General features: G+C 47.0%; 1 protein-coding gene across 2 annotated transcripts; it reads right to left on the bottom strand.

Moving 5' to 3' along the window:
• Positions 1–1,559: 1,559 nt before the first annotated feature.
• MYC (MYC proto-oncogene, bHLH transcription factor) lies at positions 1,560–5,941 on the bottom strand. Of its 2 annotated transcripts, XM_062491705.1 has the most exons (3): positions 5,712–5,941; positions 4,136–4,841; positions 1,560–3,080 (listed from the first exon to the last, which is right to left on the bottom strand). In XM_062491705.1, the coding sequence occupies exons 2-3, from the start codon at positions 4,824–4,826 to the stop codon at positions 2,515–2,517; spliced, it is 1,257 nt and encodes a 418-aa protein (XP_062347689.1). In that variant the 5' UTR covers positions 4,827–4,841; positions 5,712–5,941; the 3' UTR covers positions 1,560–2,514. The 2 variants fall into 2 exon arrangements, with proteins under 2 accessions (XP_062347689.1, XP_062347680.1); XM_062491696.1 differs by lacking the exon at positions 5,712–5,941 and having other exon boundaries at positions 4,136–5,607.
• Between the last annotated feature and the right edge of the window lie 11,463 nt (positions 5,942–17,404).

Here is a 17,404-nt window from a genome sequence, read left to right as displayed (position 1 = left end):
ACTGCAACTATCCATCCTATTCATCAAAAGACTAAGGACTTCCTGCAGACAGAAGAAAAACCCAAAACCATTCTCCAAATGAAATAAGAAGCTGACAAATAAGAAGAGGTTCATTAATCATTGTGGTGTAGCCTCATTTAACAGGAAAAAGCCAAGGGGTTTTGTTAACATATGAAACACAACAGGTTTTGAGTTTCCATATGAAACATATAGAACTCAAAGGTGACATATTTTTCAGGTTTTGTGGATGGATCTACACCTCCTGGTTTATTTTGGAGGATGGGGTTGCAATTATAAATTCTTGAAGAACATCTTGCTTCTGTTCTGAAGGAATATCTAAAATAGGGAGCACACCAAAAGCCAAGTTAAATTAATGTATTTTTAAAATTAGATATCCTGTCTAATAAAAGGCAGAACTTTAACTTTATTCATAACTGCAAGTTGTCCTGATTTACAGTTCAGATACAATCAACAGTTTCATTTCATATAATTCTTTTTCCTCATAAGTGAGTATCTGAATCACATACCGGAAAAAAACCAACTGCAGACCACTTCTATAAACCCAGCTACCCAGAGGGAGATTAAAAAAAAAAAAAAAAAAATCTTGCTTTGTCCCGTTTTTCCAACAGAACAGGGTGTTTTCCCCCGCCCAAGAAACCTTCAAACACCTAAAGCCTTCCATCAAATAGGATTTACACACCTACCTTCTTTTCAAACTCCCTCATAGAAGAGTGTTGAGACAGTTACCCAGGGCTTTGTAGATGAGAGACCTTTGGCACCCCCCCTGTCTACATGGTGCTACCTGCCCCTATCCCACATATGCCCACACCCAATCATTCCTCCTCCCACTCTGAACTCAAAAGCAATAGAAAAACCTGAACCCCTGGCCCCAGTTCAACGACTGGCACTGGTGCTGTCTGGGAGCACTGCTCCTCTAATAAGCAAATATGTATTTAACGGGAATTATGAAAAAAGTGCAAGGCCCAAGTTTTGAAAAACACATTCTTCCTCCACATCAAAGGGCTCTTTGATTTGTTGCTGAAGTCATGACCAAAGTGGTGCTAAGAGGGTGAAAAGGGGAGAAAGGATCAAATCTAATCTTCCCAGCTTTATCAAGCAGGTAACTTATGACCCATCAGAAGCTGATCATGAGACAAGTCCTGAATGCAAATATTATTTAATGTCTGGTAAATGTTACAAATCTGTCCCAGAATATTCTTCAAGTGAAAAAATAGCTCTCCTTTTCCTTTGCTCCCTTCTCTGTGTCCTTCAACTTTGTATCCCCTGAAATCCCAAGCAACTATTCACATTAATAAAGTGTTAAGGTGTTTGACCAAGAAGATTGGCTCTGCTGATTTCAGTACTTAAAAAGGGAAACCGCTGTTGTTTTAACCACTTCAACACTCATCATCTCAGGTTATTTTCTTATCCTCTTTAACTTCTGTTAAAATCAAACAGGAAGCAATTAAGGTGAGCTTACTACAAAGCAGTCCTCAAAGTACATGGCTTTGTCCCTAGCACCGAATGAAGGTCATGCCCTGAAAAAGTAATTATATGTATGTGGAAGGAATGCAGAGCCTATAGAACTGGTGTGATCAGTGAGAAAATACACCACTCCAGCTTCACTTTCAGCAGGCTGATGACCATGACCAACACAGGCATTGCTACCACCACACAAATTGAGGACCTGGTGGCAAGGCAAGTTGAATTGACAGGGCACAGTAGACCAACAGTTTTATCCACTTGAATCAAGAGATGGAGTGAGAGCACAAAACTAGTCCCTACAAAGCTGCAAAATTATCACCATGTCCCCTCATCCCCACACCCCCCTTTGACTCCAGTCAGGTCACTGCCACGATAAAAGAAAAAAGAAAGTCATGGGAAAAAAAAAACATCTAATGACTATAGTGGGAGACAAAGTGAAATCTTTACACAGGATTTAGCTAATTATATTTTGGGCAAATATTTATTTATCTAAAAACAAAATAAAAATCATTTTTAAAAGGAAAAAAGTACTTAAATAAAAAACAAAATTGTGAAATGTTATGGCACAGAAGTTCAAGACAAGTATAAATCCAGTTGCCACAACTGTTGTGTATTAATGTTGCACATTTTTCTATAAAGGCTTTATTAAAGGTATTTACATGGCAATATGATGTGTAAATATATACAGCAAACTGGGGACAACTTTTTTCTTTTGGATTCTTGTATGAAAAAAATGCCTTAAATACAAAATTTTAAAAGAAAAAAATTGAAGACTTCATCCCCAAGCATGAAGAATGTCCCATCATCCCTTACGTCCAAAGTATCAATTATGAGGCAGTTTTGAGGTTCTGGCCAAACCCTTGGGAGATCCAGCCAAGGTTGTGTAGTCTCAAGTTAAATCGCGCAGCATGCAGTTGCAATAGTTCCATACTTGATGGACTGTGTAGTTCATGAGAGATAATAGAATCATTAAATTTTTATCATCATTTCAGTCTAGTTTGCATTTTATTAAGTGATGCTCAAAAGTTCCTATGCACAACAGTTCCTTAGCTGCTCAAGTTTGTGTTTCAACTGTTCTCTCCTCCTTCTCAACTGCTCTTTCTCTGCAATCAGTCTGTGTTCATCTGACTGGATGGAAAGAACATACTCTGTTGCTTTTTTCAGGATGACAACCTTGGGAGCCTTTTCATTGTTGGCCACCTCAGGTATCTCATCACGCAAGGCAAAGAAACTCAACTTCAGCTCATTTCTCCTCTGGCGCTCCAAGACATTGTGTGTTCGCCTCTTGTCATTCTCTTCTGAATCTGACGTGCGTGGACTGGAGCATTTTCGGTTGTTGCTGATCTGTTTGAGAACTCTGCCACTGTCCAACCTTAGCCTTTTTGCAGCTGGGTATTCAACTTTGGTGGAGGGAGGAGCAGCATAATTGTGCTGATGGATGTTGACATGACACCGTTTGAGAACCAGTGGGCTGTGGTGGGGCTTACTGTGCTCTTCTGACATCTCTGTGCTGCTGGACTCCGTGCTGGATTCATATTCATTTGCTTCAGCTAATGTAACAACATCGATTTCCTCATCTTCCTCTTGTTCTTCTTCTGCCATAAAAAACCAAAAAAAATTAAAAACTCATAACTTGTATGTAGGCACTTTCAAGACTACTGTATGTAAAGGGAAGGCTACTCTGAGTTGCACAATGAGGAACCCAATGACAACCCCTTCTTAAATCCATTTCATGATGCTGGACACAGCTTTTCCCAAGAGCTTTTCCTTTAAGGAAGCAATGCTTCAAGTGCAGTAGGACACACAGACTGCAGTCCAAACCCTAGCTCCCCGATTTCAAAAAGTTGTAATGATCTTGCGTAATGTCGAGTGCATGAAAGATAGTAGGAAAGTTTAACCTCGGTTGTCAGCAGTACAGCGCAATAAAGCTCCCAGACTCAAGCTGCCCTTAATTATGGATTTAGAAGGCTTTGGCCACGCCTTAAAAGAAAGCTTACTTAACACACATGGGTATTCAGAGGCATTTTCTGAAACTCTCTTGATCTGTTCATTTGTGGAAAACAGGAGGGAGTTTAAAGGAAAAAAAAAAAACAGGAGAAAAAAGGGAAGGCTGTAGTGCTTTGGGTAGAAACTCACTTTCAAACCAGATTTACGAGGGAGCGGAACCCGCTGTCACATACCTAAGGAAGCATTTCTAAAACTTTCCCAGCCCCATTCACTCCCCAGCAGTCACTTTCACTAGCACCTCCCCGACTGCACATTCTGCCCGCGGCTCTCGGGCTGGAGTTAACTCCTTCCCGGCTCACGGGTGAAACCGGGAACCAGCCTTATAGGGAACCCACGATGAAAGTTTATCCCTCCTACACTTTCTTTATACTTTCACCCCCTGCTTTTCGCTCCCTTATTCCCCGGAGGAAAATCTGGGCTGGTTTTCCAGGAAATAAGCCGGCTGGGACTCTTCGTGTCTCGCAAACGTGGCATTAAAAAAAAAAAAAAAATAAAAAAAATAGCAGGCGAGGAGGAGGAGGAGGGGGGCAAAAGGGGGCTGAGGAGGGAGGCGGGGGGTGCTGTCTTCCAAGTGAGCCCCGGGAAAGCCCCGGCACCGCGCGGTTTCCCACGCCCGCCCGGAGCACGCGTGGGTCCCACTCACCCGAGTCGCTGCTGGTCGTGGGCGGCGTGTCGACGCCCAGCAGGGACGCGGGGCTGGCGCCGGGCGGCGCGGCCCGCGGGGCCCGCTCGCTCAGCGGGTACGGAAAGACCACCGAGGGGTCGATGCAGTCGGCGGCGGCGGCGCCCAGGTCGTGCAGGTAGAGGCTGGCGGAGGCGGCGGGAGACGCGGCCAGGCCGGGCGGCGGTGCCGGCGGAGCGGCGGGCGGCGGTCCGGGGCGGGCGGCGGAGCACCCCTCTCGGCGGGATGCCTGGTAGGACGCCAGCTTCTCCGAGACCACCTTCTCCAGCTTGGCGGCGGCGGAGAAGCCGCTCCACATGCAGTCCTGGATGATGATGGACTTGACGGTCTCGTCGTCCGGGTCGCAGATGAAGCTCTGGTTGACCATGTCCCCCCCGAGGAGCTCGGTCACGATCTCCAGCTGGTCAGCGGTGGAGGGGAAGCAGGAGGCGGCGGCCAGGCTGGAGCGGCGGCTGGGGGAGAGGGGCGGCGTGGGCAGCAGCTCAAACTTCTTCCAGATGTCCTCGGACGGGGCGGGGGGCTGCAGCTCGCTGCCCCGCTGCTGTGCCGCCAGGTAGAAGTTCTCTTCCTCCTCCTCGAAGTAGAAGTAGGGCTGCACAGAGTCGTAATCGTAGTCGTAGTTCTTGCTGGAGAAGCCGGCGCTGAGCGGCATCGCGGCGGCTGGTGCCTGCGGAGGGAGGGGAAGAGGGGCATGGGTGAGCATGGGGGTCGGCTCTCCCCGGCTTCGGCGGAGCTACCGGCCCCCCCGGTGCGCAGCGCTCCCTCCCGGCTCGCCACGCCGCGCCGGCAAGGAAATGCGCAGTCGGGTTTAGTTAAAAAAAAAAAAATATATATATACACATAATAATTATAGTAACAAAAAAAATTCCCCACGACCCTTTTTCACCCCGTTCTTAGTGCGGCGGGACAATCGGGCGGCGCGACCTGACCTACCGAGGGGATAGGTTCCCGGACCACCCTCCCCGCTCCCCCGGAGGGGCTGCGGCAGTCCAGCCGCCCGGCTCGGCTGGGCTCAGCTCGGCTCCCCGCCGCCGCTGCTGATATAGGGCACTGCTCCGGCACGGAGCTCCTTCCCTCCCGGGACCGCAGCGCCATCCCTATCCCGTGTCCCGGCGGGAAAGGGTGCCGAGCACCCGGCGGCTTCCAGCCGGGAGCCGGGCTGTTCCTCAGCCACCCACCTGGGCGTGCTGGCACTGCGCGGGGACAAGCGGCGACCTTGGCAAACTTTGCCAAATCTTGTCATGTATACATATATACCCGCATATATATGTGTATATAAGCAACGTATGCAACAATCATACCCTGCCCGCGGATACGCGAGAAGCAAATGCTCCCCTCCCCCAAAAAAATTAAATTAAAATACGCTCAAAAGGAAAAGGATGGGAACGCGAGAGCCCCGGCAGAGGAGAGCGTCCGTCGGTATCCACGTCCACGGAGCGCAGCCCCGCCAGCAGCCCGGGTGTCACCAGCCCGTGTCAATCCAAACGCCACAACCGCGGGAACCGAGTGATGGGAAGCGAAGAGCACCGCAACTCACCGGCTTCTCCAACGCGCCAGCTGCGAGACGTAGCGAGGCGATTATTGCAGGCGGTACAGAAACAACGAAGGATAAATGGGTAGATGATAAAAAGAACCGCCAGAAAGGAGAAAAAAAATAAAAAGATAGACAAAACGCCGGGAGAACGTAGGTCTCTTCTCTTCCTCCCACCACGGTTTGATAAACCCCACGGAGCGGCGGAGCAGCCGCCTCCCGGCGCGGTCGGTCGCTGGTCCGGGGTGGCGCGGCGCGCTATAGGATTGAATAGAAGTTTAGTTGCTTTTCCTCCTTTAAAGGACCGGCGAGGGGCGGGGGAGCTGCCCGCGGGGCGGGGGCAGCACCGCGGGGCCCCGCCGCGCTCCCGCCCGCCCCCCCCCGGCAGACGCGCAGGCTCCGCACTGTCCCATCCGCGGGAGGGCGCGCTCCGAGGGGAGCCCGCTCCGCTCCGCTCCGCTCCGCGCAGCTCCGCGCTCGGATCCGCGCCGCGCTCTGCCCCCGCCTCCGCCGGGAGGGAGGGACGGAGGGAGGGAGCTGCGCCGGCAGAAGCAATGCCGCGCTCCGCGGCCCTTTTTATTTATTTTACTGGGTTTTTTTTTTTTTTTTTCTTTTACTACGAGCCGCGCACGGAGAGGTCGGAAGTAAACATAGTAAAAAAAAAAAAAAAAAAAAATTACTAGCAGGGATTAAAGGCGGCTCCTCGCCTTTCCCCTCCTCCCGCTGGCGTTCTCGCAAGGCAGAGCGCCGTAACCCCGATGGGGGCGGCCGGGAAGGGGCTTCACCCGCCCCTCGTCCCCCTCGGTGAATCTCCGGCACCTTAGGGCGAACCGGTCCCGCAGCGCAGAGCGGTGGCCGAAGGGCAGCGGGGGAGGCGCGGGCTCCCGGCACAAAGGAGCGTGTGTAGCTGAGGCACCCCCCAACCCGGTCGCCGCTTGATTATCCCGCCTCTGCCGGCGTCTGCAGAGGATTAACCCGGGAGAGGGCGGAGGCAAAGCCCCACGGGGGTCACCTTGTAGCCGCTCTCCCTTTGGCGGTCCCCGCGTGTGCCTCCGCCGTGGCTTGTGTCGCCCCCACCCCGACCATCTCCTCTCGCCCCATGGTGACCTCCCTCCTTTCCGTCAACCCCGAACGACGCGGAGCTGCGGCGGCTGCAGAGGGGAGCTCCCTCCTATCCCCGTTTCCCATCGCGGGGGGGTCCCGCGGGGACCCCGTCTCCGGCGAACCTTCAGCTGCTGTCGCCGACCCCCTCCCGCAGCTCCCGCACCTGCTGTTCTCCCGTCCCCCGGGGCAGCCGCCGGCCTCCGACGAGCTACGCCCGCCGCATCCTTCCACCGCATCCCCGCGCTGGCCTCCGCACTCGCGGGAGGTGGAGGGACACCCCCGTGTGCCCCAATAAAGGCTTCCAGGCGGCTCTCCCGTTCCCACCACGGGCAGCCCGCTGGAAAGGATGATCTATGCCTATATGTGTATTTATTCCCCGCTTCCTAGCGTTTTGCTAAGCACACGCGAGCACGAGCCCTTGGGGTTGCGATGCGGTACGCGGGGCCGCCCCTCGGGGCGGGAGGGACCCCCCGGGCGGGGAGGGACCCCCGGAGCGGGGAGGAACCCCGGAGCGGGGAGGGACCCCCGGAGCGGGGAGGGATCCCGGAGCGGGGAGGGACCCCCGGAGCGGGGAGGGATCCCGGAGCGGGGAGGGATCCCGGAGCAGGGTCCCCCGTCCGGGCCGCCCCCCCGGGTTCCCACGGCGGCCGCGCCGCTTCCGCGGGGCCAGCGCGCCCCCTGCCGGCCAGCGGCCCCGCCACCTGCGGCAGCCGCGACTCCCGGGCCCCGCCGCACCCTCCTGAAAACCAAACCGAAGCAAAGCAAAGCAAAACAAACAAAAACAAACAACAACAACAAAAAAAGCCCCGATCGTGTCTGATGAAGAGAGTTTCGCCAAGCAGAGTGTATGCAAAAATATCACAGTCTTCACGGAGCAAGGGGCCGCGAGGAACTTCGGATCATCTTCTGTCCTGTGTCCTGTTGATAAAGGAAGGACGGTTTTATGCAGAGGGTGACAAAACGAGAGCCGTGGCATAGGCATGGTGTAGATGCTTCACCTACTGACATTTCCAGAATGGGATATCCACACCCTTGCTCTGAAATGGCTTAAAATACATTGTGCTATTTTTAAATAATATCCCCCTCTGTCCATAGCAAGCCTTGCTGCTGTAATGGAAGTGACATGGCTAAAGGCAGGCTAGAAAGGAGCAAGATCCAAATTAGTCTAGTAACAACTAGTGTAAAATGCGATATGGGCACTTGTCTATTAAGGAATAGCATCAGTTTCACCAGATACACAATAAGTGTCCTCAAAATTGTAAAAGCCGTTAAAGTTCAGATGGAATTGGTAATAGGTGAAATACTTTGAAATTTCTCTGTACACATAGGGCTGAAAATCATAATCCCATTCGTGGTTGCAATAGAATCACAGGCAGAGAAATTAACTGTAATATCACAGAGGGTTATGGCTTAAAGTGGAGACAAATAAGTAACATGAGTAGATGGACTCTTAAAATACCCTGTATTCACAAGAATTGACAAACAGGAAGGGAAGACTGGGAGAAATGTGCTATTGAAACAATACAGCCTTCAGAGGAAACAGTCTTGAAAATATTCTACAGGATTTCTCCAGGCTTGTGCAGACTGTGAGTTCAATTTTTGTTGAGGAGCCAACTCTGAGGTGCACCAGCAGCAATCTCATGAGGTAGTTTTAGTGTAGATCAAAAAAAAGGATATTTTGCTCTGATTTCTTATGTTCAAGCCCTTTTTTGTTCTAAGAAAGGAGGCAAGGTGTGAAATCAGTAAGTATCAATTTCGAGTAAAAGGGCCATTTTGGAAAAATATCTGTTGTACAGAAAGAATAAATGCACAAGTATAACATTAAGGTGACAGTGACAGCAGAGTCAATGTGATTGTTTTGACATGGAAGGGTTTAGTGATCAATAGGAAATGGGAGGGGACTGAGCTGGGACCCCGGGTGGAATTTTTGTGTGTTGGCAGGTAGGAACCTGTGAGAAGCAGAAACGAAAGCAGAACCTGAGAGACAAGTAGAGATGGTGGGAAAAGCTCTTGCACCCTTCATCTCAAAACCCCTTACACATTATATGATGTGTTCCTGTGCCACCTACTGCATGTTTTGTTCTCAGGAGATGTCTACAATTTCTTTTTCAGAGGACAATAAGCAGTCTAATATGGTCACCATGAGCACTATACTGGGTCCAGCTCTGGGGCCCGCAACATAAGAAAGATATGGACCTGCCAGAATGAGTCCAAAGGAGGCCATGAAGATGCTGGAGCACCTCTGGTGTGAGGAAAGACTGAAAGAATTTGGGTAGTTCAGCCTGGAGAAGAGAACTTACAGAACCTTCCAGTAACTAACAAAGCCCTACAAGAAAACAGGAGAGGGACTTTTTACAAGGGGATGTCAAGATGAGGGGAAATGGCTTTAAACTGAGAGTAGGTCTAGATTAGAGATCAAGAGGAAACTCTTCTTCACTTTGAGTGTTGTGAGACACAGCAACAGGTTGTTCAGAGAAGTTGTAGCTGCCTCATCCCTAGAAATGTTCAAGGTCAGGCTGGATTGGGCTTTGAAAAACTTGATCTCATGAAATATGTCCCTGTCCATGGCAGAGGGTTGGAACTAGATTATCCTTAAGGTCCCTTCCAACCCAAACCATTCCATGTGTCCAATGAACTCATAGCTATCTTCAGAAATTTCTGCTGAAAGTTTCACTCTACCTCTCCACAGCTTTGCAGGTTTCTGCCCTTCTGCAAGTGAGAAACAGGAAAGCACTAACTAGATACTAATTAGTCTCGGAAAGTCCCAAGTCCTTGAATGAGTGATATACCCAAACGAATGTGGTCAGTGCAGAGCCACTGAAATAGGCTTGCACACTTTCTCTAATAGCATCTGTGCAGAGAATCATGTCCCCACTGCTTCCCCAAAAGACCCCAGTCCAAAAAGCAGAGACATACTGCAGTGACAAGGAGAATCAGATTTGCCTTATTACTATGAAAGCCAGAAAATAAACGAGTTACTTTTTCATCTCTTTCAGCAGCTATAATTTCTTTAACAATAGGAGGTGAGATATGTGTAGGCAGAAGCTGACAGTGTTTCTGCAAGCTGCACAGTACTGACTAAATTAATAACATCTTCCTATCCCCCTCCTCCAGGCTCAGAGAGACTCATATGCTGTGCTAATGAGTACTTTTCCAGTGGACTTCCCCAGTACAGGAGAGAAATGCAGACATCTGGGAGGGCTACTGTCCTTGTCTGTTTACTGTGGTGAAAAACAGAGACTGAAATACACCTCCTGCTGAAAATGGACAGGACCCACCACTGCAGTATCCTCCCAGCTAGCTCACTATAGCAGCCATGGTCCATGAGTGTTCAGAACGATCAAAAGCATGCAGAAGAAATCAGTGGGTTTTATGGCTGATGTGTTATCAATAAATATGAATAATAGAATAACAGCGGATCATAAAATAAAATAAATTATAAATTATAAAATGTAAAATACAATTAAAATAAAATAAATAAAATAAATTAAATAGGCTAGTTTTAAACCACAGGTAGCACATGTTACACATATCACATACTTAGGTCTTGTCTGCTGTTGGAAGCCAAGGCTGTTTTTACCCTTACCCTGGGGATGTCCATCTTCAGGCAGAGATGTCATGGGGTCAGTGAAAGTGGTATCTAGTGTTATTTATTTATCTGACTCCCCCTCGTCCTCTCTGCTATGTGCACTAGAGTGTTCTTCCTCAGCATCATGCCAGCCTGTGATCCTTGCTATGGAAAAACTCAAGCTGTTTATTACCAACAAGAAAATGGAAATATAGAGAAGAAAACTGCTGAAAACTGAATGGGGAGAGTGCTGAGCAAAGAAACTGTTACACTGATATAAAATTAGTCTCCCCAGAACTACATTGAGTACTACCTCCCTCATGGAAATCCATGCAAGTCACAGAAAAGTAAGTTTTGTCATCAAGAGAATCAGAAAGAACTTGAAGTGCTCTGCGGGCTTGGGCAAACTAAATGAGATTCAAAATGATGCTTCCCATGATCCAGAGTTATTTTTTTCTATTTTTTTTCTTTATTTTCTTTTAAATGTTATAAACAAACACTTTAGGTTTTAATTTTTCAATCTGGCAGTGCATGTGAAATATGATATTTTATTATTTGTAATTGCTAGAAACAAATATTTCAGATGTTGATTTTTAAACCGAGTGCATATGAAAGCAAGTCTTCAGTGAAACAAAAGCATTAGAAATTTTTAGAGGTGGTCTGTCATTAGGCACACATGTATTGATATATATTTGTCTTGCTTTTTCCTATTGTCTGGGATCATGAGATTGAAGAAGACATCAGATTGGAAGACAGTAATGTAACTAATATTTTTGAATATAGAGAATAAAAGCCTTTGTACCAGCTTTGGTCTCTCCATTGTGTTCAGCCTTTAGCTTTTTACTTTGGGGTAAAATTACCACAGCTGTTAATTTAACTTTGTTTACAGACAGCTTGACTTTGCAGCTCTTTCAAGTCATCACAGTACCTTTGGTTTCAAATTTTAGTTTGTTTTCAAATAGGGCAGCCCTTGATGAGTTTATTCCTAATTATGTAAAATGAAACTATTTCTTTGTGTATACAACTAACTTAAAATCACAAATAAACTATTTTTTTGCTAGTTATTTTTGTTGCTTAAATACACTACCGTAAACTGATTTAAGTCCCATGGGAACAACGCCAAAACTACAAGCAGTTTGAATTAACTTTCCTACAAGAATTAGCACCTTTTGACATGGATAACTGGAAGGCACGTAGCTAACACCAGTAGTTTTGGCATTCCTTGATAGAAGAGAGTTTTGTTCATCTGTGGATTAAGGATGAATTACAGGAAATCTGCACTGATTTAAGTGTGTGATAAACGAGATGATTTCCAAGGTCCCTGTGAGAGATAAACAGTTATTTTTGAAAGGCTGGGTGATTTAAATTTCTCTTCAGAAGGAAAAAAGAGAGCTGTTTCAGAACAATCAGTCCTAAAGGCCCCTCACACATCCCTAATCTCTGCATTCTCTGAATTGTATGCTGCAGTTATCAGATTGTCACGACATCCAAGCTCTGCTTGATTAAGTCCTCTTTAAAGTATTAAGGTCATTTGCAACTACTTAATGATCCTTTTAGGTACCACCGCAGTCAAGCCCTGATCTTTAGAGTTATAATAGGATCAGAGCCTCTTCCACTGCTCCAGCCCTTCAGTATGGGTGCTCCCCGGTACAGGACTCACTATCAGCTCTGGCCGCAGGAATGAGTTTTCCTGCCTCCCTACGCGTGTGAAGACACCTCCCTATCGCACCTGCAAGTGCAGAGCGTCCCCCTCGACACTCAGGGGGTTTGCAACATTGCAGCTGGAAAGACGGATTGAAAGCTATTGCGCAAGTTTCTTACTGATGCTCAAGAAAAATAAACAAACCCACCTATAGCAGCTTCCTTGCAGGTTTGGTATGAAAGCAGAGAGCTTGCTGTTATTCTTGCCACACATCCTGTGGGGGCACAGCTCCAGAAACGTCTGAGTGCATCGGATACTATCTGGAGGAAGGAATGTGTCAGCTTACAACAAGGCTGGAAACTATTGAAACAATTGTCATCTGGGCCATTCTTACAGCTATGTCTTGTCTCTTTGAGAATTAATATCCGACAATCCTGTCTCATCTACAAACAGGTGAGAGCAAAGGACCCTTCCAGGAATTATGCAGCTGGTTTCTTTGGAGATGAGGTATCATCAAGTAACAGGTTCAGCCATATCAATTAACAGGTTCAGCCATAGGAGCACATTCCAAGAAAGAAAGAAAGTAGCCTGTTGGAGGGGAATGTCTGGAAAAGTAGGTATTGTGTGGCCTTTAGAACACACTGGAGGTTGGAGGTGTTACTGGTCTTGTTACACCTGATAGGTGGATGGATCTGAGTTTGTGGGTAGGTGGAAAGGTATATGCAATCTACTTATCTGAGCCAATGCAAAGTCCATGCTTTCTTCAAAGTTCAAGCTTCTGGTGAAGATCATCAGAGCTCCCTTTTCTGGCTCCATGTTGAGCAAGCTCCAAAATGCTCACAGGTTTTGTTTGTCTTGTTAAGCAAGTGAAATGATGATTTTCTCATTGTCAATCCATATATTAATCTTGGAGGTCGTGTTTGATTATGTCTTTATGGGAAGGTGGAAGATGAGCTTGCAGCAGTGAATTTGTAAGTATTTACAAGGAACATTCCTGACTTAACATGTCTGTCCTCTGTGGATTTCTGTTTATCAGGTCATGTTTTCTTTGGACTGGTTTATGGAAGAGAACAGTCACATTTAAAAATTATACTGGTGAATGATCATGTTTGGCTTCTGTAGTCAAGGGCAAATCCTTTTCAGGGCTATCCCAATGCAGTTTACTTTCCAGACACACTCAGCCAAAGTGATGCTGATTCCAGCACTGAGCACTTTCTTAGAGCAACTCAGTGCATTCAGCAATTGCTCAAGCCAGTGGGATGCTGACAACCTTTTCAGGAGTAGCACTCTGCAGAGAGGCTTTCACCAAACTGAGTCCTTAAAAGTTCTCAGCCAGTTTCTAACTCTTCACACTTAAAACCTTTCCATGCATTCAGTTACAGTCTTCTAATAATGTTACCTGGCTGATAACCCTAACTTCTTCCCAGCCTTCTTATGCAGTGCATTTAGTTCTGAATTCATTTGGGCGTGTGTAGCCAAGTGTAGGAAAAGTGCTACCTTGGCTGGATCAGGGCTTGCACTTCCCAGGTTTCTGGGTCCTAATTGTCTCAGGTCAGGTGCCCAGATATAAGGGACAGCATTGAGAAATTGGGTTAAGCCATCAGTGGTGGTCGAGTCAGCAGAATTTGGACATGTAATGTTACAGCTGTGTGTTCCTCTAAGCTCTTTGTATCACTATTTTAGCACCACTTTTGTTACTTTTTGTTGTAGCTGAGTTCAGCTTTCCAGCAATCAGAGTAAATTCAGAACTGTTTAACTGCGCTCAGGTTAGATATCTTGGAGAGATGAAGCTTTCTTATCTGTGGTGGCTACTGCTGCTGCATTTTGAAATGAACATGAGAGGCAAATACATCCATGAACATTTGCTGCCAGTATGGATTTAAAAGCAAAACACAGTCAGAAAGGCTACTGAAAACTACTTCACTTGGCTGATAACTCAATTTGTTGATAAGAAAGAGGGAGTGTTTTGTCTCTCTCTATCAGATAAGTGACTTATCACTCCCTGCACTGTTGATGATGAACATGTTCATCTGGCAGATAGTGGCAATAAAGCTGCTTCTCCCCTTTGCACTGCAAGACATATGCTGCATCAAATGAAATTAAGGGAAATAGATTTAAATAACTTCTTGGTAAATGCTTTTAAAATCAATTTATAATTAACCTGTGGAACCTCCTGCTGCATTTTGTTAGAAAGGGAAATATCATGCATGAAAATGGATGTTTCATGTAAGCAATAATATGGGGAGACAAAAATGTAAGGTGAAGGTAGAAAGGATATCGCTGCTCTGGGCTGGGATTGCCCAGTTTAAGAGGTGGTCTGTAATTGAGAGTGAGGCTTTGTTTTCTTCCTACACTATCCATGTATAGGTTGTTGTTTAGGTATAGGTGTATTTCTGATCTGGTTGGCATTTTTTTCCATATTGTGCACATGGACCCAATACAGCATGGGGGCACACCTTTGCCATGAGAGCAGGCACACCTGGGACAGAGGGATCTCCTGTCACAGCTGTTTTCTGAGGTGTTTGAACTACAGATGGAGCCTAAATGCACCTCTGCTTTTATCTGTGTTTTGTTGCCCAGGCTGGGGTGACCTCAGCAAGATGTCAGGATGCATTCCAGCACGATGTGTCTGGCTACAGGATCCCAGTGTGGCTGCAGAGCCAGGAATGCCTTGATTTCCACTGCTAAGGGAGGTGAGGCCGAAGAAAGCCTCTGTTGGTACTCAGCAATGCAAATCTATGCAGTGGGTTGTGCCCACACTTCTGCATTGATCCACTCCTCAGGATTAAGTCTAAGCTCCAGGACACTTGTGTGCTGTTCCAAACTTTGACCTTTGTAGGAGGAACGCTGTTTAACTGGGCTTACTTCTGCTTGCTTTGGTTAAGTTTGTGTATGGCAGAACTGGGCTAAATCTCTAAAAATCGCTGTGCACTGTGCATTAATGGGCAATTCCTGGGGACTGCTGAGACTCAGCATATCAAACCCAGCTACCAGGGACTTGGAACCACAACCCCTAGCACGAAAACCCCCAAAAATGGATGCAGCCTTGCTATTTATTGTTTCCTCTGCAGGTTGTTTTTGTTTTATTTCCTTACTTCATAGATTCCCGGTGTTGCCTAAGTCCAGTCCTTCCTGACAGATTCAGAATATCCTACTGAAATTCAGACTGTCCCTTTCTCAAATGGGAGGGGAGGGTTGCAATTATGACTGCAATGGCAAGAAAAGCTTTGATCAGAAATGGGCCTGAGGAGGAGTGTGCTGAGGGATTAATGCAGAACTGACTTCATCAGCAGCTGAGAGTTCTGTGGAGGAGGAATTTAGGTGCTTCTTACAGCCTCAACAATTCAAAGCAGCCATCATCAACAAGGTGTTCCCCAGAGGATGCTAATCACTCTCCTCCCTCTTGATCAGCAGTTAAGAGTGACTCTCTTCTTTCTACTTATCTCTTAGTCAGGGATGCCAGAGGTATTTCGTAGAAGATAAGAACGTTATTTACACCCAGTCTTAGAAAGGAAAGAAGCTGTTGTCAGTGAGCTACAACCATTATTGTTCCTGTTATCGTTTCCATGTAAAGGCACTTCACCGTGCTCAGACCCCATCCTGAAGGGCCAGGTATGTTGTAGTGGCTGCACTGCCTGCCTTAGCTCTGAAAGGGCTGGAAGAGATGTGCAGGGGTCGGGGAGGGAGGGCCACAAGACCGAAGTACAGGTATAGATCAAAGGAATCTGGGAAGCCCCAGATTCTCTCACCTATTGTGGCCTGTGTGCCTGAGGAGCAGGGAACATCTCTTCAACCTGTTCACTTCCATCAGGACTTATCTGCAGATCCAAACTATGTCATCCAATGGATGTAGGGTAACCCTCCTGTACCAATATAGATCCAGTCCAGTTCGAAGAGAGATAAAAAATTAGAATATGTACTTTAGGACCACCTAGTGCTGCTCCTTATTAAGGACTGGGCTTTTTAAAAATTTATTTATTTTTAAAAATTGATGATTAAAATTATATGAGTTAGAGTTGAGATTACTGTATGCTTCAGAACACCACGTTCTGTCTATACGTGTGATGAGAAGGCTGGGTAGGTACATATGCCAGGCCCCCATAAACAATGTGCTAATATCTACAGCTACGACATCGTCAGTGCTCTGATATTTAACCAGAAGGTATCTCTGCCTTCAGCTCATGTTCTTCTCAGCTTCCCTTGTTATTCTCTCTGCTAAACAGACAGAAAATGATATTATGTCTTTGAAGCCAAAGGCTATGTGTGTGCCTGCTGTGGCATTTAGTCACGATAGTGCTAATTGGAAGGTTCAAGGTCATTCTTATATTCTTACATCCTTACATTTACATGCTTGGTCATTTTCTCCTGAATTAACTGCAGTTAATGTGAAAGTTGTTATACTCCCTCCCTCACAGTTTCAGAAGCCTCTCTCTGCTAAACACTGAGTAGATGGGGCTCTCAAGGAGTCCTGAAATGGGAGATGTCCTGGATTATTTTGTGTGATGAAGATTCCCAACTACCCTTAGTTTTCTGTACATGGAAAATGGAAGAACCCATTTGTAGGTCACTCAGTTAAAATGATACAGCATATGGAGTGCAGGTGTGTTACGTGTCTGCAATATTATGATTAATACAGATACCAAGCAGCTTTAAACAAGCAAACCTCAGTACCTGGGGTCCCACGGCAGCTCAGAGCTTAGACAAAATTCACTCACCTCACTTTTTCCATATGGGTTTTACAACCTCTTTTGAGATCAGCATTTGGTGGAGACTGGCTGTAGCATAAGCTGGATGGCTCTGAGGTGTCTCAGGTATGTCAGTGCATCACTGCATTACTGTGTGCAGACCTGCTCCTGCTGCCAAATGGATTGGTGTTGTTTGAAACCTAAGGGAAGGATCTGGGGCAGGAAGAGGGGTGGTCTTCTTCAGGTGTGGACTGACAGTTTGTCTGAGCAGCTTTTGTCCCTGGCAGGGTGCTGCCTCTGGTTTGTTATCCTTAGCAAGATATCCTTGGCAGTGTTGGTTGTTAGTAACAGGTTTCCTTACACCACCAAAGAGGAGCAGGCAGCAGGGTTTTGGTGGCCACACAAAGACCCTGGAAGAGGGCAGTAATGAGGGCAGATTTCTCAGTGTCCCTTCCAGCTGCTTTAGGAAACGCAGGACCCCTTCAGATCTGCATATCCACAGTCATTAGTGAATACAGCTCTGTCTCAAGCACAGGAGCATGTAGGAGAGGCTGCACCATGGAAGCATGCACAGAGGAAGTTCAGACCTCAACTTGCCTCCTAAAACCCTGCTGGTGAGGTGAGTCACATGAGGAAGAGCAGAAGAGACCCTCTTGTCTCCTCTGCCACCTCTCTTTGACCTTGCAGCTATTTCAGAGCC

The sequence above is a fragment of the Cinclus cinclus genome, chromosome 1 (genome assembly GCF_963662255.1).
Source record: "Cinclus cinclus chromosome 1, bCinCin1.1, whole genome shotgun sequence".
Taxonomy (NCBI): Eukaryota; Metazoa; Chordata; class Aves; order Passeriformes; family Cinclidae; genus Cinclus; species Cinclus cinclus.
This window is presented reverse-complemented; position numbering and strand designations above follow the sequence as displayed.

Coding starts and splice junctions, on each gene's coding strand:
- MYC (XM_062491696.1), bottom strand. CDS start 4,877: ATGCTCACCCATGCCCCTCTTCCCCTCCCTCCGCAGGCACCAGCCGCC. Junction 3,081..4,135: donor CACGACCAGCAGCGACTCGG/GTGAGTGGGACC, acceptor TTTTTATGGCAG/AAGAAGAACAAGAGGAAGAT.